Source organism: Purpureocillium lilacinum (assembly GCF_023168085.1).
Source record: "Purpureocillium lilacinum CBS 284.36 DNA, scaffold_4, whole genome shotgun sequence".
In the NCBI taxonomy this organism is placed as follows: domain Eukaryota; kingdom Fungi; phylum Ascomycota; class Sordariomycetes; order Hypocreales; family Ophiocordycipitaceae; genus Purpureocillium; species Purpureocillium lilacinum.
The window spans coordinates 3,466,878-3,488,403 of NW_027072114.1; the positions used below are offsets into that span (position 1 = coordinate 3,466,878).

The window sequence follows — 21,526 nt, forward strand, 5'->3', positions numbered from 1 at the left end:
TGGCGGAAGACGAAGAGCCGTCACACGATGATGCTGGAGACAAGAGTCAGTTTATAATCGAGCTCGGGAGCGGGGCAGGGCAGCTCACCATCACAGGCCTTGCTGTCGCACTCGCGAAGAGCGAGGCGGTCGAGGCAGGATTCGTCACAGCAAGGAGACGACTTGCCGCGGCAACAATCGGTCGAATCATTCACCTTGGTGTCGACAGGCTGTGAATCGCAGCAGCCATCAGTGAAAGCTTGCTTTTCGCCGATGGAGGCATTCGTCAGGTGCGCAAGAGCGTCCGTGGTCTGCGTGTTGGCGGGTGGTTTATCGCAGCAGCCTTCAGTACACGTTTGCTGGCCGTCATTTGAGATATTGGCCTGAAGAGCAACGGCATCCGTGTTCTGCTTGTTTGCAAGAGGCTTGTCGCAGCATCCGTCACTGCAGGACTTCTCGACATTGTCCGCCACGTCGCAGTCTTTGGCAGGCTTGCTATCGCAGCAGTCGCTCGCAGTGCTTGCCGCTGCGACAGCACCGCTGGCACCACCACCGCAGCACCCGTCAGTGCAGGACTTCTTGGCGTCATCTGTGGTACTGCGATCCTTGGCAGGCTCGCTCTCGCAGCAGCTACTGGCAATGTTGACAGCTGCGCCGGCATCAATAGCATCGCCTCCGCAGCACCCGGTGGAGCAGGACTGCTCGTTGTCGGCCGTCTTGTCAAGGGCCTCCTCACCACAGCTGCCGCTGTTCGCCTTTTCCGCGGAGACGTTGCTACCGCAGCAGCCATCCGTAAGAGGTTGATCGCCATTGGCGACGCTCTGGGGCTTTTCATCGCAGCAGGCGGCAGCAGCGTTTGCGGGCGAGATGTCACCGCCACAGCATCCAGAGTTGCAGACCTGCTTGTCCGACGCTATGATGGGGACATCAACAGACGCATTGTCGCAGCAGCCGTCAGTAGTGCTTCCAATCGTGGCGGCAGGGACAACGGCCTCGCCGCCGCAACAGCCAGCACCACACGCTGCGTCGCTGGCTGAGGCGGGAGCAGGCTTGTCGGGGCCATCGTCGCAGCAGCCGTCCTTGCAGGCATCGACGACATCTCCATCAGCTAAAGCCGCGTTGCTGGGGCCGCAGCAGGAGTCTTTCGAATCACCGCATGCTTCAGGATCGGCGCCGGTCGCGGCAGATGCTGTGTCGTCAACCACGGCTGGAGTCGGAGCATCCTGCGGCTGTGGCTGTGGCTGCGAGGGCAAGGGCGGGCGCTCGGCCGGGCCACAGCACGAGCATGCCATGGTATCTTCGAATGTTGCCAAACAATCTTCAATCTTGTTGCGGCTGCAATGCGAGTTGATGAGTGTTTGTTGTGCAGGGGAGAGAGTGCAGGGGGGAATTTCCGGTGTGGCAGGTCGGTCAGGTGTTGCTCTGCGGGAGCTTGGACCCTGGGTGGCCCAAACAGGCAACCTCCAATCCAACGACTGCCGGCTCCGAGGGGCGCATGCCGGATGTTCGGTTGGTCGTTCCGGATTACGCGATTGAGCGAGGCATTTCTGCGGCGCAGACGAAGAGGAGACTCCGTCGCAAGTCAATCATGATGATTTGATAGCCCCCCTTCAATTCACGCTGCGGCGTCGCGTACAGCAACATCATCTTGCCGCCTACAAAGTACAGAACGTGGAACGAAGAACGGAATGGGGAACACTAGGCTTGCAGATTGGCTATGGACCTGTGCGTATACCCCTTTCAAGGCTTACATACCTACTAGGTACACCTCTTCAAGCGCGGGTCGTTCGTGGCTTGCAGGACTTGCCCTTCGTGCCCTTGCCAGTGCTTGCAGAGGCGACGGGGTTGGTGCCGATAATCCCAGCGGCATCTTTCCGCACCTTATCAACGCCCTCCTTGGACAGCTGGCCGGCACCAATCTTGGATACCTTGGCTTCCTTCTCGACGACGGACAGAACCTCCAACTCCACCTTCGAGGCGACGGTGACCGTGGAAGTGACCTCACTTCCCTGGATAGCTTTGCTGGAATTCTTCTGGCAGGCGACACACTCGGGCAAGGCCTGCTTCTCCTCCTTTGTGGCATCCACAGGCGCAACATCTGGCACGACCTCAGGGACCTCCCTGATTGCGGCGTAGATGATGGTGTTGGACCGAATGGTCAGGACGGCTTTGGTTACAATGGTCACCGCCACCTTCATGATGCTGGCGCCCTGCTGGACCAGCGCGACCTGACGCTGCGGAATCGGGTCGGGGCGGGTGATGGGCTCAGGTACGCTGGCAGAGGTGTCGTTGTCGCTGACGGGGTACTTGGTGCCGTTGAAGGTGAAGGCGCCAATGTTCTGCGGGCCCTCTGGCTTGCTGACGTAGTACTCCTCGACCGGGGAGTTCTTCTTGGACGTGTCCTTCTCCTGAGGGCTGGGCAGTCTGTTGTATTCATCCCAGTTGATGTACTTCTGAGTCGAGTCCCACACGAGGCCCTCGGGCGCGCTCTTGAAGGCCTCGTTGCCCTTTTTCACTCGGGACTGCATAAACTCAACCTGCTCGGGCGTGAGGTGGTTGTGCGCCTTTTTGCACTCCAGGCAGCCCTGCTGGTCGTTCTCAAAGGTGCTGCCCTTGCCGAACAGACAGTCCTTGTAGGCAGCCTGGTTCTCCTTCCCGCTGCCAGGGTTCATCACGCCGCTCACGCCCTCGCACTGCGACGTGAGGATCTGCTCCGACACGCAAGGCGGGATGAGCTGGTTGCCTCCAAGCGTGTACTCGCCCAGGGGGTGGCACGCGTCGCCGACGACTTTCTTATCCGGGAGTCGGTGGGCGATCTCGTTGACGTTGGCGCGCTTTGCGTTCATGGGCCCGGCCGAGACGCCCTGCAGCGCGGCGAAGGCGCCTGCGATGACAGCGATTTCTTTCAACATTATGGCGGAGTCGGGTTGTTTGAACAAGACGAATTAATCTGATTGTAACGAGAGACTGTAAATGAGTGGAATGAGTTGCGAGGCACTATATGCACAGGTGTCGAGTTCGCAATGTGTGTTGTGATGAAGTTTGACGTTGAACCAGCACTCGGGCTTCTTATAGGTGTCCTTGACCACCACGTGCCAAGTATTCAGCATTGCATCTTCTCATCGGCTCATTTAATGCGCATAGTTGCAAATTCAGCTCTTGTATAAACAAATCTGCTCGTATGCTTCTATGACCTTACCAGAGCGAATCCTTCAATGATTGCATGATGCTTTGACGCGTCGACGTGGTCTGATGTGTACTATAAGAGCATGAAGGCGTCTTGGCGTTCAAGCTGCTTTCTTGACTATGGGACAGGCGACTAGATGAAAATGCCTTGGCAAGACGTCCAAAAACAGCATGTTTGTTTCGCGCAATCGAGTCAGTCCTTCACTCGAAGGCCGCGTTGACACCGGAAAGACCCGCCGAATTGGCAGCGTCTTGGCGATCATTTCGCTGGACCCTGCGTCCGATTACCGAGCAGCCGCTCATGCGATCTGCCGCAACAGGGCCTCCCATCCACTCGCATTGTCAATTATCCAGGCGGCAAATTAGCGACTGATGGCTCTCCTTCATCCGAGCCACGGCTCTGGATGGGGCTAGTCCTCGAGAGCAGAGGCCACGAGTCTCAAGTGTTACTCCTCAGCTTCCCCCCACGTCTCCGAGAAACTACCACTGACCAAGCCGAGGCATTATAGCAGGCGGCGAGGGGCTCTGACGGGTGCCAATATATGCGTGAGGAAACTTGGAATTTTAGAATACACGCAGGCGAGCTTTCCATTTCCCCAAGTTGGTAGCCAACCACTCAGATACAGGTCACTACATGTGTCGTCTCCTTCAGCGACCTTTACGAGCGGCTCGCCTCTGTGCATCCATGCATCGCTCCAGTCAATCACAGCGCGCAAATTCGCCCGTGTCGGCGGAGAATGCGAGGCGCAAAGTGCAATGGTAGATGTGGACACGCGGGGGAATTGGCAGGGCATCCAATCGCGGGACAATTGCCCTCGCTTAAAGATATAATCGGCCTGTTCCGATTTGCTCTGGCCTGTTGGTGTTGGGCCGTTGCATAAGTCGTACATACATACTTGGTAAGGTAGGACAGACCTCGTCAACCCAGTACCGCCGCCCCCTTGACATGCATGCGCTGCATCACATCACATCCCAGATGCCGCTCTCGGAGCCAAGCCGTTCCGAAGTGCAACTCTCGTCGGCCCCTTCCGATGCGCCCGGACAATCCTTTCCTTCCCCGTTGGGTGATTTTTTTTTGCCTTGGTGCTCCCTTGGCAACATTAACAGATGCGTGGGGATTGTGTCCTTCGTCCCTTTCTGGTAGTGTGGTGTAGTGCCGCGATTTGCTCAGAATACCGGGCCAGAAGGCGACGCTGAGCTTCGTTGTGAGCGCGGCAGCGGGCTAGGACTGGGTTGAAGGGTCGGCGCTTCGCCGGGTACGGCCGCCGCATACTTCGGCGGGTATGGTTCGCATGTCTGCTTAAGCGATCGCCTAGCATTGTCATGCTTTAGAAACATGAGAAAGGCGGCAAAGAACATGGCGGGCTGTGCTTGATTCCCCGTGTCGCGTTGTTCTGTTTGATGCTCGCCTTACCGTCAGAGACGAGGGAGAACGAACAATGCATCAAACCTGATTTCGAGCCCGGTTGGGAGGACTCGGCCGGCCATTTGTAGGGCTGCCCGTCGACGATGGTGACCAACACAGGGTAGCATGAAACGCGACATCCGTCACGTCTAGGCAGGAGTTTTGTGTCGATGCACCTCTCTTTATTTGGCCCATGGCCATCTTGTTTCGTGCTGCTGCCGTCACAGCGACTTGGGGTCTTTGGGTATCCTATGAGGAGGCGCGTGCAAGGCTATCATGGCCGGATGCTGCGCTGTACTTCGTACATGGGGGCGAAGTGCTGCATAGCGGCCAAATTGCCATGCCCGGCAGCACCAGTTGCCGGACCCGAAGCGTCTAGTAATGTCTGGCTAAGTTGCGTGCTGCCTTGGGACGCCGTGGGCGTTCCAGTACAGATGTATCGGGATAGGTCGTCAAAGGTGCTCAGTAAATAAGAGGATGCCATGGACTAAGCCGGCCGAAGGGAGGCAAGGCACCCGTGATGGCACAGATGGTAGCTAGGGGCGAAGCCGTAGCTGGTAATGCTGTGACAACATCACCTGCAATCACGCACGTCGTGCAAAGCGTCGTCGGCAGCCGACTAGACATTCGTAAACTCTTCAAGCGTGACCAGTTCTAGTGCTCTCGCGCTCAGTCAACCACCCCAAGGAGATTCAGATAGACAAACCATAGCAAGCACATTCCCGAAGCGCCGTATCACCAAGCTCCCGAATAGCAGATACGCCTTCCCTAACGCGAAACATAACGGAACAGCGACTCCATCCACGACCCCCGCCTCTGGACACGCTCCTGGCTCAGCATCATGGCCTTGAGCATCAGGTCCTCGCCGCTCTTGGCATCCGCCGGCAGCGTCACAGGACCCAAGTCCGAGAAGCCCAGGCCCGAGAACAGAATGTAGCCCCTAGCCGCCGACTGCAGGCAGACAGACAGGTGCTGCTGCCGGGCGAACTCGACGGCCTTGGCGGCCAGGACCTTGCCGTAGCCGCGACGCTGGTAGTCCGGCCGGGTAGCGAGCAGGCGCAGGTACAGGCACGGGTCGTGACCGAGGAACCGCTGCGCCCTGCCCTTGGACATGGCCTGGACGAGGCCCGCGACGCTGCCGGGCGCGTCCGCGTCCGCGCTTTCGTCGTACGAAGCAGAGTTTGCAGTGGTGGTGGCAAACAGATGAGTGGCTGGCGGGTACGGTGTAAGTGAGGGTTGCAGCGTCAGGGCCAATGTGGTGCATTCATCAATCTGGATGGGATAGGTGAGACGCGCAACGTACTGTCATCTTCGACGCCACTCATCCTTGACGGCCTGACGAGCGCATCAGGAGCCGGGGCGTCCCACGCGACGGCCGCGACGACGAGCGGGCCGCCGTCGCGGCAGCCGACGTCGGCGCCGGACAGCTCCAACACCAGGAGGCAGACGCCAACATGGCCCGGATTAGCCGCCGGGCGGACGAGGCTCCTCAGCGCGGCCTCGGCATATTCGACCAGGTCGGCACGGGCCTGTGCCTTGCGCGGCACAAAGGCGCGCCAGGGGGACTCGTCCGCCAGGGCGGCGAGGACGAGTCGCGCGACGGCGGGGACGTCATGTACGGTGGCCGGACGGATCTTGATGCCCATGGTTCGTTTGTTCACTCCTCTCGTGCGTGCCTCACCAGGGGGGGCGGCTGTTGGTGCGCCTTGTGAGCAGGTTCCGATAACAGCAACAACAACAACAGCAGCAACGACGACGACGACAGCAGCCACGGAGGCAGAGAGATACAGGCCGCCTTTGAAGTCGCTCCGCGCGCGTTGGCCGGGCTAGGACCTGGAATGTGGCGTGCCTCGTCGACCGTGAGTCCGTGACCGCCACCGGGGCCCGCGGGCCCTTCAGAAGAAAGGGCGAGAGGGCTCGTCCTCGTGAGAAGATGACGATGATGCACGGTAAATGCCTCGCGGGCGGGCGCCTGGCGCGGAGGGAGGCAGCCCATGCAACTGCGGCACGAGTCCAACCCAAAGCGGCTCGTGATGCTGAGCGGGAGCGTCGTCGAGGGGCAGCCGAGGGCCTGCGCAGAAGTTGCAATTTCTAGGGCGGTACGGCGGCTGTACCCGCCCCGGACGCGGGCCAGGCGCCGTGGCCGCAAAGTCGCAGGGCTGAGGCGGCCAAGTACAGCACCATCAGGGCTACTTTTCTTGACGGCGGGGACAACCTTACCCTGGGAGGGTCCTGGACTGCCCAGGGTCCTCCACTGTAGACGTCACACACCGCGCTGTGGGCAATGGGCAGGCGGGTGGCCGCCCTGCTAGCCTGCCGGAACCCTCGCGCCTGGCTTCCGCTGCGCAATAAAACCAACGACACAGGCTAGAGAAAAAGGTAAGGGTCACCATTTTCCCTCACGCACGCTGCTGATGGCCCCAATTCCCACTCCCCCCCTTTGATGAATTCATCCACCCGCCCGCCGGTCATCCATCCATCCATCCATCCATCTGTCATCCTCGCCTCGAGCATCGTCAAAAATCCCTCAGCGTCAAACGCGCCGGGACGTGTCCCCCTCCCCTCCCGCGGGCTCCCGTGCTGCCTCTCTGTGTACTCGTATCCGCTATCCAGCATCGCCATGCCTCCGTCGACGCGGCGGGATTCGTCCCCGGCTGTGCCCAGACGTTGTGCTCGTGCGACCCTAGTCGCGTGAGCTCGCTCGATGCGTGGGGAGCCGCCGAGAGCTGAGCTTCCCCGGGGTGACACAGGTATAAGCATAATCCAATAAAGGCATGCCCGGTCTCATTGTCGTCCGCTGGCCGCTACCTGCTCCATCTCTGCTGCGACTCTCGCCCGAGTCTGTGTCCCGTCTCCAGCCTGCGTACCGAGTACGTGCGTACGAGCGTCTATTATTCGTAGTCACCAACGGCATCCTCCCGGCCTGCCACAGCCTCGCTCCAGACGTCATTGACCGCCCTGTCCCTGTCCCGTCCAGTGCCCGTCCTCCCTCCCCCTGACTCTACCTGCCTTGCACCGCCTCGCCTCACCCCGACTCTCCAGCAAGCCAACCGCTTCTCTCATCTCGCCGAATCCGCTGTACGCCCCCTTTTCCCATCTACATGGAAGCAGCCACCTCGGCAAGTCTCCGGTGCGATGCCCAGGCGAACGACATTGGCGGTGCGGCTGGTGGCGATGACGGCGGCGACGGGGACTGTTCGGACGGTGACGGTTTATCCAGCCAGCACGATCTCGAGAGACACTCTGATGTCGAGGGCGAGCCCAAGGCGAGACTTGGCTCCATCCTAAAGATCCCTGTGAAAGGTAAGGAGGGCACAGTGTGTGGTGTTCCGCGTCCCTTCTGGCCGCTGATTAGGCTTTTTATTTCAGATGCTCTATTACGATTCATCGAGGCATGGGCCTCGCGTGTGGACAGCCTCTGCGGCTCCTCGGAAACGCCCGAGTTTGAGGCCCTCCACCAGTTCGGCAGCCCTGACATCGTGGCCGAGCGCCATCGTGGCCGACTCGGCCGAGTGGGCGCCTACCTCGGCCCGTTACGAGACATCATCTTCTCGTCCTGGCTGAATGTGCTCCTGGTGTTCTTGCCAGTAGCTCTACTCAGCGTCCATGCGAGACAAAGCCCGCTCTTTGTCTTTGCCTCCAACGCCGTCGCCATCGTGCCGCTCTCCGTACTGCTGACAGACGCGACGGAGAGAATCGCGGTGCATGCAGGCGACACCATCGGGGCGTTGCTGAATATTAGCCTCGGAAACTTGGTCGAACTCATCCTCTTGTAAGTGGCTCTACAGAACATCTGATCCAGAACTCTGCTAATGCTTCCCTAGCGTGTAAGTCAAGCTCTGGGCTCCGGTGATGGCTATGAACATGCGGCGTTCCTAACACAGACAGTGTTGCGCTTCGAAACAACCAAGTCGACATCGTACGGGCTTCGATCCTCGGGTCGATCCTCGTCAACATGCTCCTCATCCTGGGGTCTGCCCTGGTGGCAGGGAGCGTTCTCAACTGCGACCCGACGTACAACACGGCAGAGGCACAGCTTCTTGCATGCCTGCTGTTTGTCTCCGTCTTTGTCTTTCTCATGCCGGTCAGTGCCTCCAGACCTGGGCCCCTTAAATATGAAGCTAACCGGTGCAGACGGCGTTTGACTACACGTTCGACCCATCCAAGGAGACAAATGCCGCGAGCTTGCACATGAGTCGGGTCTCGTGCATCCTCGTCTTGGTCATCTACATCATTTACGTCATCCACGAGCTGCGGTCGGGTTCCCGAAACCATGCTGCTGTCATGTCGCCAGACGAGTCAGACCTGGAGAGCACGCACTCAGCCCAGGATCATCGCTATGGCCGCCACCCTCAGCCGATGCCTCACCCCGTATCCGGGTCGCAGATATTGCCCCCACGAACTATTCGTTTCGCCGACGAGGGACCCTCTGGCGGCTCTCTGTCTCAGAAGCCTAGTGTCAGTAGGATAGAGTTGGGCACGCTTCAGCCTCCAGAGTCGGAGGACTATCCACAATCCGAGTACCGCGAACGCCGCAGCTGCGACTCGGATAGCGTCTGGTCGCGACCGAATTCGCATCAGCCGCTGATACGGTCCCGCATGCATTCCCGATCCCTCTCCTCGGTCAGCCGGGGCCGGCGCATGAGCCGAGAGGAGTCTCTGAACCGGGGCTTCTCACGCTCCAATTTCACCACGCTACACATGCTGCGCGACCCCCACCGCCAAGATCGCGAGATATCCTCGGATCGCGAGTCCGCCGCGTCGGCCATGGATGGGCCACGGCATTCGGCCTCTGCAGAGGTCATCATCTCAATCGTGGTTCTCGCCGTTTCCTCGGCCCTCATGTCCCTCTGCGCCGAATTCCTCGTCGGGGCCATCGACGAAGTCACTAGCCAGACCAGCCTCTCGTCCTCGGTCATCGGCCTCATCATCCTTCCCATCGTCGGAAACGTCGCAGAGTATGTCACTGTGGTTGCTGTTGCCACGCGGGACAAGCTGGATCTTGCTCTCGCCGTAGCCGTTGGGTCCGCGATCCAGATTGCATTGTGCGTGACGCCCCTGACGGTCCTCGCCGGCTGGGCGCTCGGCAAGAAGCTTGCGCTCGTGTTTAACTTTTTCGAGATGGCGACACTACTGGGTGGTGTGCTGCTGGTCAACCTGCTGGTTCTGAACGACGTCGGCGGGAGCTTGAGGCTGAGCGGACTGAAGGGCGGGCTAATGTGTGCCTGCTATGTTATTATCGGGTAAGCTACTCTTCATGGAGCGTCTTGGTGTAGACTTTACTGACGACGGCGGCATGTGATTAGACTGGGGGCGTATTTTGCACCGACAGCTAGTGGGTGAGCTCATCCACATACCCATCAGCGGAGTCACGTCGTTTCGTAGTGGCGGTTGAGCACAACTTTGCCTCGCGCACATTTTGAAGCATAGCTGCCATATACAAGCATTCGTTTTATCTAGTCATTTTTATGCCATCATGCATTGCACGGTATCGACTCTCCGGTGCATCCTCTCCATCCGCGACAATCATACCATGTCCTCCCAACGCGCCTCAAGGGCCTCATCCACACCCTTGCTGCCATACGGGATGGGCGCCAGCGCGCCCTCGGCAGACGTGATGTAGCCCTTCAGGCACTGGGAAAAAGTCACCTTCTCCTGCTGGTTCAGGAAGAAATGGTCGTAGCGCCGGTCCAGGGCCTGGCGCAAGTTCTTGACGTCGCCCTTCGGGAAGAGTGTCTGCCACGGCTCCCGGCAGGCCTTGCCCTTGCAGCTCTTGAGGGTGAGCAGCAAGGCGTCGAGGCGGGCCGTGAGCTCTGGGATGGAGAAGCCAGAGGTCTTGCCCTTGGAACCGTACAGGTTCTTGAGCTGCGACGGGTCGTCCTGCGAAGAGTCAGAGGCTGAAGCTGTGTAAGCGATTTGGGGCTGGACTGACCTTGATGTTGTACAGCTCGTGCTCGTTGGTGCACCAGACGCTGTAGGAGAAGTCGTACTTGTCGCCGACTACACGCACGGTCTTGTACGTGTTGTTGGAGAACTTGTTGCCTGTGCGCCTCTCGTCAATATCCCCAGAACCTGTAGCTGCATGGCTCAAGGCCACAAAAAGGGGGGCAACGCACTCAAGTTGGGGAAGGCAGTGCCCTCAGCCAGTCCAGAGCCCCAAAATTCGACATTGACGTGCTCATGCTTCACCCTGTTATGCCGCAGGCTCTGCTGCGTCAGCGGGATCGGAATGCCGTCAAAGTCCTCGTGCAGAGGAATGCCCGCAAGCTCAAAGAACGTGGGAACCAGGTCGGTGTGCGACGTCGGGAACGAGGCGACCTTGCCAGCGGCGATGCCCGGCCCGCGCGCGATGAAGGGGATGTTGATGTCCTCCTCGCGGCTGCAGGTCTTGCCCGGTGGCAGACGGTGGTTGCTGATGTGGAAGCCGTTGTCGGATGTGTAGAACAGGTACGTGTTGGCGAGGACCTCCGGGTGGGCCTCGAGCTTGGTGACGATGTTGTCGACCAGCTCGTCGACGGCCTGCAGGGATTGCAGGCGGCGGCGATAGAAGTTGTCGTTGTACTTGATTTGGTCGTTGTTGAGCTTGGGGATGTCGAAGAAGCTGACGGCGCCGGGCTTCGCGCGTTCCGATCAGTCAAGTCAGCCGTAATGGTCTACATACAGTCTAGAACAAAGATGGCGTTCGTGAGGGGTGAGCGGGCCGTGCCGCCACGCCCGTGCCGCCATGCTCATCGTCATCTTGCCACATACCTGGTCGGGGTTAAAGTTGCCACCGCGGGGGACCTTGACGCACGAGAAGAGGTCCTTGTGGCGGTCGGCCGGAATTGGGGCCAGGAACTTGGTGCCGCCGGCCTCGCCGAGGACCGTCTCCGAGTGAGGGCCGATGGGCGTGACGCCGAGGAAGAATGGCTTCTGGGCGTCGATGGCGTTGCCGAGGAACTCGACGGCCCGGTCGGAGACAAGGTCGGTGGAGTACTTGCCCGGGTTGAACTTGAACTTGCCGTTGTCGAGAACCGTCGACGCGTTGAGGTAGCGGTACGTGTTGGGGTCGATGAGGACTGCCAGATCAATGTCAGTCAAAATTGCCCCACGGAGACCGGACAGATTGGTAGATGAGGGAGTCGCGTACAGTCGGACCTGGTCCATCCCTTGGCGAGGGGCTTGTTGTATGTCTGGATGGTATGCCCGTTCATGAGCTTGCCGGTGTAGTAGGTGTTGTAGCCGGCGGCCTGCAGCCAGACGGGAAGGTATTTGTCGTTGTGGCCCTCGGCGACGAATTTGTTGTAACCGCCTGCCGCCGTCAGTATTGATCGCACACGATTTCCGTCATTCCATCTTACCATACGGCTAACCGGTCGTCAGCGTTGTTCACGTCAAGCCACTTCAGCACATGTTGGGAGGGTCACTTACAGCGCTGACGTCGGTGACGTTGGTGTTGTGGGCGGCCTTGCCCGTGAGCAGCGACACGCGCGAAGGGCAGCACAGCGACACGGTGCAGAAATGCTTCTTGAAGAAGGTGCCCTTGTCGGTGAAGTGCTTCTTGAGGAGCGGCTGGTAGTCGAGCGAATTGAGGTGCAGGTCCTGGTCGTCGGTCATGATGAAGATGAAGTTTGGCTTGCCCGCGGGCCGGCCATGGCCGCCTGCCGCGTCGATGTCGTCTGCCGCGACATTGAACGCGTTCAGGGCCAGGAAGAGCGCCGAGAGGAGGAACAGAGGGAGGCCCATCGTGACGAGTGCTCTGCGTAGCACAAACTGTCGTGATTGCGGGACGACAGCAATGCTCGGGTCCGGGGGTCGCTTGCGCTCAGATGCCTGCCAGTGTGGTTTCCCTTGGACGTCCCGCTCCATCGCGAACGCTCGGGGACTGGAAGAGATGGCCTATTAAGTAACTTTGCGGCCGTCCCTACACACGGGACGAAGAGAAGAGTGATTCCGGCGGGGTCGCCGACGTTCCGACTGTCCAGGCTGTTGGCCAACGTGGACATGGTACCTGAAGGTTTGCCTGTCGACGATCTCTAGCCTTCATGCTCCGTACTAGGGACGCCGATTCACCGACCTCCTCCTGCAGGCACCCGTGGCATGTTTACTATTTGCATCGACGCGAAACCCTATTTGCAAGGGTGGCTCCACGGGCAGTACGGTTGGTTGCTCCAGTTCTTCAGTCTACACGTGGTCGGGGGACTTCGGTTAGCTGTTCGGTAGTTTCAGCCATCTCTAGTCTACAACTAAAATCCGCCGCCGTTGCAGTTCCTCAGTTAGTCGCTTCAATATGCAGTTGGCAGGTCGTACGTTGATCAAGCCAACACAAAACCGTTGACCGTTGACCTTTGATCGCGACGTGAATAATCCAGCCAAGTCGCAATCGCCCAACGCCCAATCAAGCCCAAATACGTACTTTTTCGTGTTCAATTCCATGTCAGGTGTATGATTCAGCAACCTGGGCTACACACATCAATGACACGTCAGATGATGTTGCAGTAATGCCATCAATGTTAAGCTGAGTGGCGGCGGCAGGCGGCGGGCTGTGCCAATCTAGCTCAAGGGGCGGTAGAGGCTGGGTGCAGTGCGAATAGAACCTTCTGAGTCTGCCGATAGCAATACATGCTCAGAGGTTCAAACAATGTTCCTGGACACCAGTCTGGCCCAACCAGGCAATAATAGGCAGGAGCCGCGTCGACCCAGTATGGGTCCGCCGCCGGGGCCCGCGCGAAGCTATGCCCAAGTGACGACGTCGCAGTCGTGCCACCCACGATGGCGCCATGACGCACCGCATCACGAATATCACGACATCGCGGGCAGACGCTGCCCAAACCCGCAGACACGCACGCTTCCTTGGTCAATTTGCGCATCGCTGCACTCGGATCGTCGGCCTGACGTGCTGCCGGCACCGGAGGCAATTTATCGAATTTTTACCAGTGCGTCTTGCTCGTCCTGCCCGGTTAATGTCGGGTCGAGGATGGGGTGCTGGTATTATTGCAGGGCGTCGCGCGGGGGGCTGTATCACCGTCTCTCCGAGCTACACTCGGCGGCCGGGAAGCTCAATTGACAAATACAGCCAGGGACAGGAACAGGGCTGAAGCGTGGGCCGCTGCTCCCGCCAATGAAGCCTCGGGCGCCGCCGCCAAGCGACGTGGTTCAGACATCTTTGGGTGCAGCTCGCCGTACTGGGAAACAAGCTCTGGGAACAAGGTTACGCGCGATCAAACCTACTGTGGACAAAGAGGCAGATCTGGGCGTCCGAGCGTTCGTTGTCTCTCAACGCCCAGCCGCAATCTGGGGTAACGCACTCCGCCTATGGACCACTCTGAGGGTTGCACAGCGTCCGCTATGCGGTCGGGTCGTCGTCCGTGTATGGCGGGCTGTCGCGCCTGAAGACAGTCCGTGGCACTCCGTGCGACGAGCTGATCATCCAATTCTGGGCGTGAAAAGAAGGGCGCAAGACGATATCGGAGCGAGTGTAGCTAGCATTCAATCTATTGTTCACACCAGATCACTGCCGTGCAGCGACAGGATCATGACGCAATGAGTCCCTTGCCAGATAGATGAACTCGATTTAGCCGAGTAAGCGCTAGCAATTTGATGCGATATGTGACATGTTTTGCTTGTGCCATAGTCGTATCCCGCCAAGCTGCGTGCGTTCCAGCATTCAGTCAAGTATACTCATGTTGCACCCGCCTGTAAGGTCCTCGCACGCAACATCGAGGCCGTTATTATGTGCTCGGCAGCGAGCAGGTGATGGCAAGCACGGCTTGTATGTGAATGAAAGGTACAAACTGTATTCAAGGATAACTTCCATGCTCTAAAGTTTGCTTCTGGTCCCAGGCGAATGGAAAGTTTTAATCCAGTAAATTATAGACTAAACATGTCGTTAGGCCTCATTGCGGTGATATGCCAACAATGATAATGGGTGTCAATATTCGTACCACCTTCGACGCAACCAGAGGCATGTGCAGCTGACTAGAAACCTGGGGGTAATGCAAGTAATATTGAGGTACCGACCGGAGTTGGACAATGACTCCGGGGAACGTCTCTGTCACCGCCAGCTGTTTGTAGCCTTGTGGCGGCAACTTATCTCCAGCCCGTACGTTCCGTCTCACACCTGTACACACGCAGGTGCAGGGGCTCATCAGGAAAGTATTGACAGGAGTTCAATGTTGTCTAGTCAGATAAGCGAGCTAAGAAAAGAGCACGACCACTGCTCACGTGTGACCCCCTTCAACCGCAATGTCCCGTCACAGATCTTTCAGGGCGATCGTGAACCAAATAGAACAACACAGCCGTCCAGAATCCCTCAATATTTTAGCCATTCGTATTCCAAGACCGTGGAGAGACCCTGCTTCACATAGAAAAGTGTGTTGGACAACTCCAAGTGAGGAAGAAAGTCAAGGAAGAAAGGTTATGTTCTCGTGACTTCGTCGGTAGCATCAAGTCCCGGGATGGTTGGTTGAGGTAGTAGGCACCTGAGCAGATGGGCCGCTGTATGTTGGTGGGGGCGGTTGTGGAAGCCGATATTCTGTAAAGGTCTCAGCCTGTTCAATGTCTTTGGCTCGCCTCTTCCTCGTCTTGATGAAAATTATTATGAATGCGACGACCACAACCAGGACGATGGGTATGGCAATGAACTTGACTGCGGCTCCGACGACTCCCATGGCGACAGCTTGAGTTGTACAAAGATGTAAATGGTCTAGATGAGTCAAAGTTGACAGGAAGTGCGATGTAGAAAGAAGCTGATCTGAGGAATATGTAGTGCAGACACGGGACGATGAAGCACGCAAGAAGGTACCGACTTATAAGCTAGAGGCAGGACCATCCATGTTCGCATCAACACCGCCAGGTCGCTTCTGGAAGCAACATTGCGCGTTCATACCGCACCCAGCCGGTGATGCTGGCCCTGGCAGTGCACAGAGGCGCCTAAGGAGCATGTGCAGTTGGCTAGCTTCAGACTCCGTCCCTGGCTGCACAGCCCCCTGCGCGTTGTATCACCCCAACCGTCACACGCATAAAGACCGTGCTCCGACCCGTAGCGCCAGGAACGTTTTATTCTAGTCCTAGGTCGCCTTGTGGTATCTGCCAATCAATTGTCGAAAGAGGCATATGGCGCTTAATGTGCAGTGCCGATATAGCCAGAGGGTCCGGCACCGACATCCGAAGCCACCCATGGATACCGCGTTGTGGGTTACATCTGAGTCCAGCAACCGTGAGCGTTTGCTGGTCAACTGTTAGAATAATAACCATGGCCAAATTATGCGACGCTTTTGTCACCGAGCAAATTGGCCATTTGAGCTACTGAACGAGGAGCGTAACGTGGAGAAGTCGTGTGTTACGACTAGCACGCCGAACCTGATGCAGCATGTTACAGAACAAACGTATATTTTCAGCTACTACTTAAAGTGACGCACATATAGCACGCCACAAAACATTCAGGAAGAGCGTTGAGGCTCTTCCTAAGCTTGCAGTGGAGCCGTTGAGGGTCCAAGAGAGGTCGGTCCACGGTCTAGAGCAAAAACACACGCAATGAAGCTACAAATACTTTTCTTCCTCACGCCTTGAGGCAGTTGACGTAGGCATGAAGATCCAGGCGCCTCTGGTAGAGGTTCTTGTAGTCTTCCCGTCTCTTGCGTTCGGAGAGGTTGTGACCAGTGATGAGGATCATCATGAAGAAGGACTCGATGATGCTGGGCGGGATGTTGCAAAGCAACTGACCCGTCGTCGTCCACTTCATGGCACTCGCACCGGCCAGAAGTCCGACGATGAGAACGACCCCCATGATGACTGTGACCTCGTGCGCGCATACCTTGCCCATGCGCATGGAGAGTCGATAGGTCAGCGTCTCCTTCGGGACGTAGTCTACTGCCGGATCGGGCTGGCCAATGTCCTCGAAGATGGCCTTGTCGGCGAGATCGACCTCGTGAAAAGCAGAGACTTCATAGTCGTCAAACTTCTTCTGAACATTGCGCAGGACGAAACCGTCGTTGAGGCCAACCAGACCTGCGTACGTGCCGATCAGCAGCCACCAATTGGCGTTGAAGTGCATGGCCGGGCCGATGGCGATCCACACTGCCATGACGATGATGAGGATCGCAATGCCCGTGAGGGTACCGACGAGATCTGCGTAGTAGAAAATTGCGCGCTGGATCCTGCTCATCTTTGGCGCGGGGACCACGACCACCTCGTTCGGGGAGCTGTCACCGGTCATGGCCCGCAGCTTGAACTCGATGGCCGAGTCGACCTCGAAGATACACTGCAGACATTGCGTAATGTATGCGTTGTGACGTTCGCGGATGTTGGCCAGGAATGCAAAGATGAGGACCATGAGCGCCGATGTTGCCGAGTTGATGTAGAGCTGCCATGTGTCGCTCCAGTCTTGCGATTGTCCGAAGCCGATCCAGATCATGATGCAGGCCCAGTACAGGCCGACCGTCACGATGTGTCCCATGCCGTATGCTGCAACGGTGCTTATCCGGCCAACCCAACTCTCGGCGGGGAGCATGGCCGCGAATTGAGTCTCGCTGGCCTCCTTGCGATCCGACGGCGGGACGTATTGGTATCTCCCACCGTCTTGAATCTCTCGCAGCATTCTGCGGTTGCTAATGTTGCGAGATCTCAGACTGGCAGAAACACGCAGAGAAGACTCGTACGAGTTGAGTTGCTGCCGCATCAGGAGCGAATCGAAAAGGTAGCTGATGATGGCCTGCACGTCAGAGATCAGGACCGCCCAGTCGGTTGTGTGCCCGTACGGAATGCCCAAGAAGGCCCACGCCAGCAGACCGAGGACGATGAACAGAAAGACCGGCTCGGAGCCGGATGCCCAGACGAGCCAGTCAAGGCCGCGGTCCAAGGCTCTTTCGTGTATCTTGGCAACATAGCCTGTGACGTTCGAGTTCACGGCGTCCACTGCCATCGTTCGGTCGTCCTTTTCACTCGAGTCCTTCGAGACGACTTCGACGTATTGCGTCGGCGCGGCCCCCTCAATCGCTCCCTTGGCGCCAGGGGAGGCGAGGATCTCCAGAATCGGCTTCATTTTGGGCTGTACGTTCAAGCTGTGTTGATGACCCGTCAGCCCTGTGTATCCAGCCAACCTGCTGTCTATTCCATTACCTTATTTCATATCCGGGTAGAAGTTATCAATATCACAGTTGAGGCTGTCGAGTTTACATAGATATCGTGGCAACGCAACCTATGGTGGCCAGACCTCCTCTGACAGGGGGAAGTCGCCGGCGTCGATACGTGGTCGGCGGACAGTTGTTGCAATGTCCGCCAGCGTCGCAGATGGTTCCAGAGCGATCATCAGGGTGTGTTTTGTTGACAGTGAGTAAACGGTTTGGAGCTTCAGGTTATCGTCGCGATGACAAGAGTGATGGAATGCAAAGTCTAACAGCACCAGAAGTCGTGCAACTTGGGATGGATGCCAGGGCAAGCGCTTTATAAGACTGCACGTGCATACCTCCATTTCTCACCGACAAGCCCATGTTGCTTACAGATTCTTTTCCCTGGTCCAAAATTCCCTCGTGGTAGTCAAAAGCTGGCGCTGGAAATGGCTAACCGGCACCAGAGCTCCATATTACCGCGTGGTGGCGCCCAATCTACAAGTGTGTCGTTGGCCTCGTTTTTCATGAGGATGGGTGCTCAGCCACGCTGCGTGCCGCGGGGACGGGTCTAACAGCCCTGCGCATGGGAAAAGTCTTTGCGGCAATTTCAGCGTACAGTACAGCATTGTACTGTACAGGCACGGGCGGCACGCAAACTTTGCATGTAGCAACGGCAGAAACCCTGACACCGTGCAACGTCGGGATGCAAGTGCGCTTCCGCGATCCGTGTACTGTCTAAGCCCCTTTATAGTCTGGCCCAATCCTCAGGTTCGGCAACCGTCCGGGACCCGCCTTTGTCCCCGACTTGGCATCGGTCCGGGGCGCCATTGCCGCCTTGGCTGCACCGCGACCGTTTACATATAATCTGGCGGTGGCTGGTCCCTGCAGCTTTCATAAGTGGTGTTCGTTTTCGACGTTGTGCGTCCAGTCGTACTTGACATCAATCACACGACTCGCACATGCGCAACTCCCTTCTCTTTGCCCTCATCGGGGCATGCTTGCGTAGTCTTGCGTATATACTGAGACGAAAATCAATGATGGGTAACTCCCGGAGAGATGGTCCGCAAGTCCGGCCAGACGGGCGGCGGCGTGGCACCTCGCACACAACTCCAGGCGCGAGACGGCAATCGAAGGGAACCAGAAACCATTCAATAGAGCACTCCTCGCAAAGGGCTCTGCCATGTCCCACTCATGACTATGCGAGCTATCGCCCTACTTTCGACTCAAGTACTCTGTACTGAACTCGCACTTGTCGGACGCTTATATGGACATAAAGCTACACACTATGGCAACGCTCCTTCGCTGCACTCATGACGGGATTTGCTGGACACGTTTGTTGTCGAAAGCGCCTCGTCGTCTCGACCTCCTATGTGTGTCACTACCAACTACATGCGCATGCGATTGGCACTAGCATTCATGTTGGTGTTGCTCGGGGCTGGTGAATACGCGTATGACTGCCGCTGACATCATGGCGGCCGAGTAAGCCACCACAACCCACAACGACGTCTCTAGTTCAATCCCACAGTCAATGAATCCAAGATGAATGCTGTCTAGCCCGGCACAGTACCTTGTGACGCTTGGCATGCGTCGATGCCTCCATCGCAACATGTAAGACTTTAGTCTGTACAGCAACGCATTGAGCGGCCGCGTGCCGTGTGCATGACGTATTGCGGATGTCTTGCAGACACGCAGCGGCCACAAAACATAAATAAGATCACCTCTCAACTATATGCCCCGGGTTTAATGCCCTGTGCGTCAATGCGCGTCCAGCCGTCTTCAGCGACGTGAACCGGCAACATGGTCCCCTCACCCGGCCTCGACAGCTGGTGGTGGCGCTTCATCGAGAACTATGTCTATCGCGTCCCGGAACCACCGCCTCGCACGCGCACGACACCGATGCAAGTCATCTGCGTCGGTCCGCCACGATCCGGCACCGAGTCCCTGCAGCAGGCGCTCCTCGCTCTTGGCTACGACTATACCTACCATGGGTGGGACATCATGTTTGAGACCCCGCATCGCATGCCCACGTGGGCGCGCCTCTGCCGCAAGAAGTGGTACGGAGCGGCGGACGGCGAGGCGGACCTCACGGCGGTCGACTTCGACGCGGTGCTGGGCCACGCCGCCGCCGTGACGGACGCGGCGGCGAGCGTATTCGCGGCCGAGCTCATCGCCGCGTACCCGGAGGCCAAGGTCGTGCTCAACACGCGCGCCGACCTCGACGAGTGGTACCGCAGCGTGGACAAGACTATTGTAGGCGTAAACGACAGTTGGGTGTTTTGGCTGACGGGGCTGTTCAACCGCGAGGCATTCTGGGCGTGGCACGTCGCCGAGCGGCTCATGTGGGCGCTGCTGTTTCGCGCACCGGATGGGAACATGGCCACGGCGATTCGCAGAAATGGAAAGTGGATCTACAGAGGTAAGTCGAGGTTATAGTTGGGTCACACAATGATCTTCTGGTGCTAATTCGTTTCTGCAAGAGCACTGCAACATGATCCGGGGCCTGGTGCCCAAGGACCGCCTTCTGGAGTGGAACGTCGGCGATGGCTGGGAGCCGCTTTGCAAGTTCCTCGACAAGCCCGTGCCAGACATGGACTTTCCGCATGCGAATGCCATGGGGACAGGATGGAAACAGCGAGAGGACCAAGTTACGAAGCTCTGGGTCGGCAAGGCGTTCCGAAACATGGCAGTCATCTTTGGCACCATCGTCGGCATAGGAGCGGTGTGTTACAAGTATCTGTAACTTTTAGCCACGTGCAGCTAGGTTTTATTATCGCGTACTCGCCGCATAGGGACAAGGAGTGAACAATTTCGGTGTTAAATGTACGCGACGTGGGCACAGGGGCCTCGCCTCTCTCCTCGCCTGGAGAGTTCTATCTGTCACTTGGCCAGCCGCATGCTCGGTCGGGTATCGGTCAGCGACGTATATCTATCTCTCTGAACATCAGGTATTGCCCTTCGCCTGCTCGAGACCCCTCCGCCAACTGTTGAAAGCCGAGCGAGAGGTACATTGCCCGCCCTGAAGGCGCGGATATGAGCCAGATATCCTTTCCTTCTGCATCTGCTGCGTCCATGCCCCAGCGCGTAAGCGCCTTCCCAATGCCTCGTGATCTGTACCTCTCGTCAACAGCAATCGAGTTCAACGCTACCAAGAGTCAATGAGTGTCAAGCCTGAAGTCGTAATGGGTCCGGACTCACTCCACATGTCGCTCAACTTCTTGTCGCCAAATAGAGGCATTGCAGCTTTCATCATCTGAGCAATCTCTCCGTCGCTGCGTTCTGCCGCGGCTGTGTCCAGGCACTCCGGCGTACGCTTGACCGTCGCCTCGTCTGTGCCAGCAGTCCCCGCTTGGGACTGTGCGGGTTGGGCGCGACGGCCGTCATTCGGGGCAACCCACTTTGCGAATCCAGCGATGACCTCGTTTCCCGACTCATCAAGAACGCCGGCGACAACATAATAGTTGCATGGGTCTTGCGCACTCCTCTTCATTCGGGGTCCGTAGTGGTCGAGCTGATCTTGGAGGCCAGGCTTGATGCGCAAATGGTCAGGAAATATGGCTTTTTGGTAAGGACTGTCCGAGAAGGACTCTGTCTTAATTGTCACGATGGTGGGAATGTCATCCTCGCGCGCGCGACGAACAGTGAAGTGCATGACCGATCGCGATCTATGTTTTTTCAAGCGCTGTGTATACAGTTTCGTCCAGAGTTCAAAACGTTGAAGAAATGTCGGATTGACGCCGTTGGTTGTATGAGAACACAAGCTGCAGGGTAGTCAATTGTAGCTTACGCAGTGATGGCGCGGCCTGTTGAAGCTAGAGCATTGGTCAAATGCATGTGATGTGCTTGAGAGCCGGTATTACTCTATCTTCGT

At 57.8% G+C, this 21,526-nt stretch overlaps 7 protein-coding genes across 7 annotated transcripts; 2 read left to right on the top strand and 5 right to left on the bottom strand.

Annotated features, from left to right (window-relative positions):
* Positions 1-20: 20 nt before the first annotated feature.
* Positions 21-919, bottom strand: PLICBS_006213 (uncharacterized protein; the record flags this gene model as incomplete). The annotated part of the gene is made up of 2 exons (XM_065600889.1): positions 21-892; positions 916-919. 2 exons carry the CDS (start codon positions 917-919, stop codon positions 21-23), a joined length of 876 nt encoding a protein of 291 aa, XP_065456961.1.
* An 832-nt stretch (positions 920-1,751) lies between these two features.
* On the bottom strand, positions 1,752-2,891 carry PLICBS_006214 (uncharacterized protein; the record flags this gene model as incomplete). The annotated part of the gene is made up of 1 exon (XM_018319986.2): positions 1,752-2,891. One exon carries the CDS (start codon positions 2,889-2,891, stop codon positions 1,752-1,754), a length of 1,140 nt encoding a protein of 379 aa, XP_018182460.2.
* A 2,447-nt stretch (positions 2,892-5,338) lies between these two features.
* On the bottom strand, positions 5,339-6,216 carry PLICBS_006215 (uncharacterized protein; the record flags this gene model as incomplete). The annotated part of the gene is made up of 2 exons (XM_018319988.1): positions 5,339-5,781; positions 5,874-6,216. 2 exons carry the CDS (start codon positions 6,214-6,216, stop codon positions 5,339-5,341), a joined length of 786 nt encoding a protein of 261 aa, XP_018182462.1.
* A 1,455-nt stretch (positions 6,217-7,671) lies between these two features.
* Positions 7,672-9,817, top strand: PLICBS_006216 (uncharacterized protein; the record flags this gene model as incomplete). The annotated part of the gene is made up of 4 exons (XM_018319989.2): positions 7,672-7,873; positions 7,940-8,342; positions 8,459-8,654; positions 8,705-9,817. 4 exons carry the CDS (start codon positions 7,672-7,674, stop codon positions 9,815-9,817), a joined length of 1,914 nt encoding a protein of 637 aa, XP_018182463.2.
* A 279-nt stretch (positions 9,818-10,096) lies between these two features.
* Positions 10,097-12,295, bottom strand: PLICBS_006217 (uncharacterized protein; the record flags this gene model as incomplete). The annotated part of the gene is made up of 7 exons (XM_018319990.2): positions 10,097-10,450; positions 10,503-10,612; positions 10,687-11,185; positions 11,321-11,628; positions 11,700-11,861; positions 11,911-11,917; positions 11,981-12,295. 7 exons carry the CDS (start codon positions 12,293-12,295, stop codon positions 10,097-10,099), a joined length of 1,755 nt encoding a protein of 584 aa, XP_018182464.2.
* A 3,814-nt stretch (positions 12,296-16,109) lies between these two features.
* Positions 16,110-17,591, bottom strand: PLICBS_006218 (low-affinity Fe(2+) transport protein; the record flags this gene model as incomplete). The annotated part of the gene is made up of 1 exon (XM_018319993.2): positions 16,110-17,591. One exon carries the CDS (start codon positions 17,589-17,591, stop codon positions 16,110-16,112), a length of 1,482 nt encoding a protein of 493 aa, XP_018182467.2.
* A 1,864-nt stretch (positions 17,592-19,455) lies between these two features.
* On the top strand, positions 19,456-20,398 carry PLICBS_006219 (uncharacterized protein; the record flags this gene model as incomplete). Its single annotated transcript, XM_018319995.2, has 2 exons — positions 19,456-20,074; positions 20,136-20,398. The coding sequence occupies 2 exons, from the start codon at positions 19,456-19,458 to the stop codon at positions 20,396-20,398; spliced, it is 882 nt and encodes a 293-aa protein (XP_018182469.2).
* Between the last annotated feature and the right edge of the window lie 1,128 nt (positions 20,399-21,526).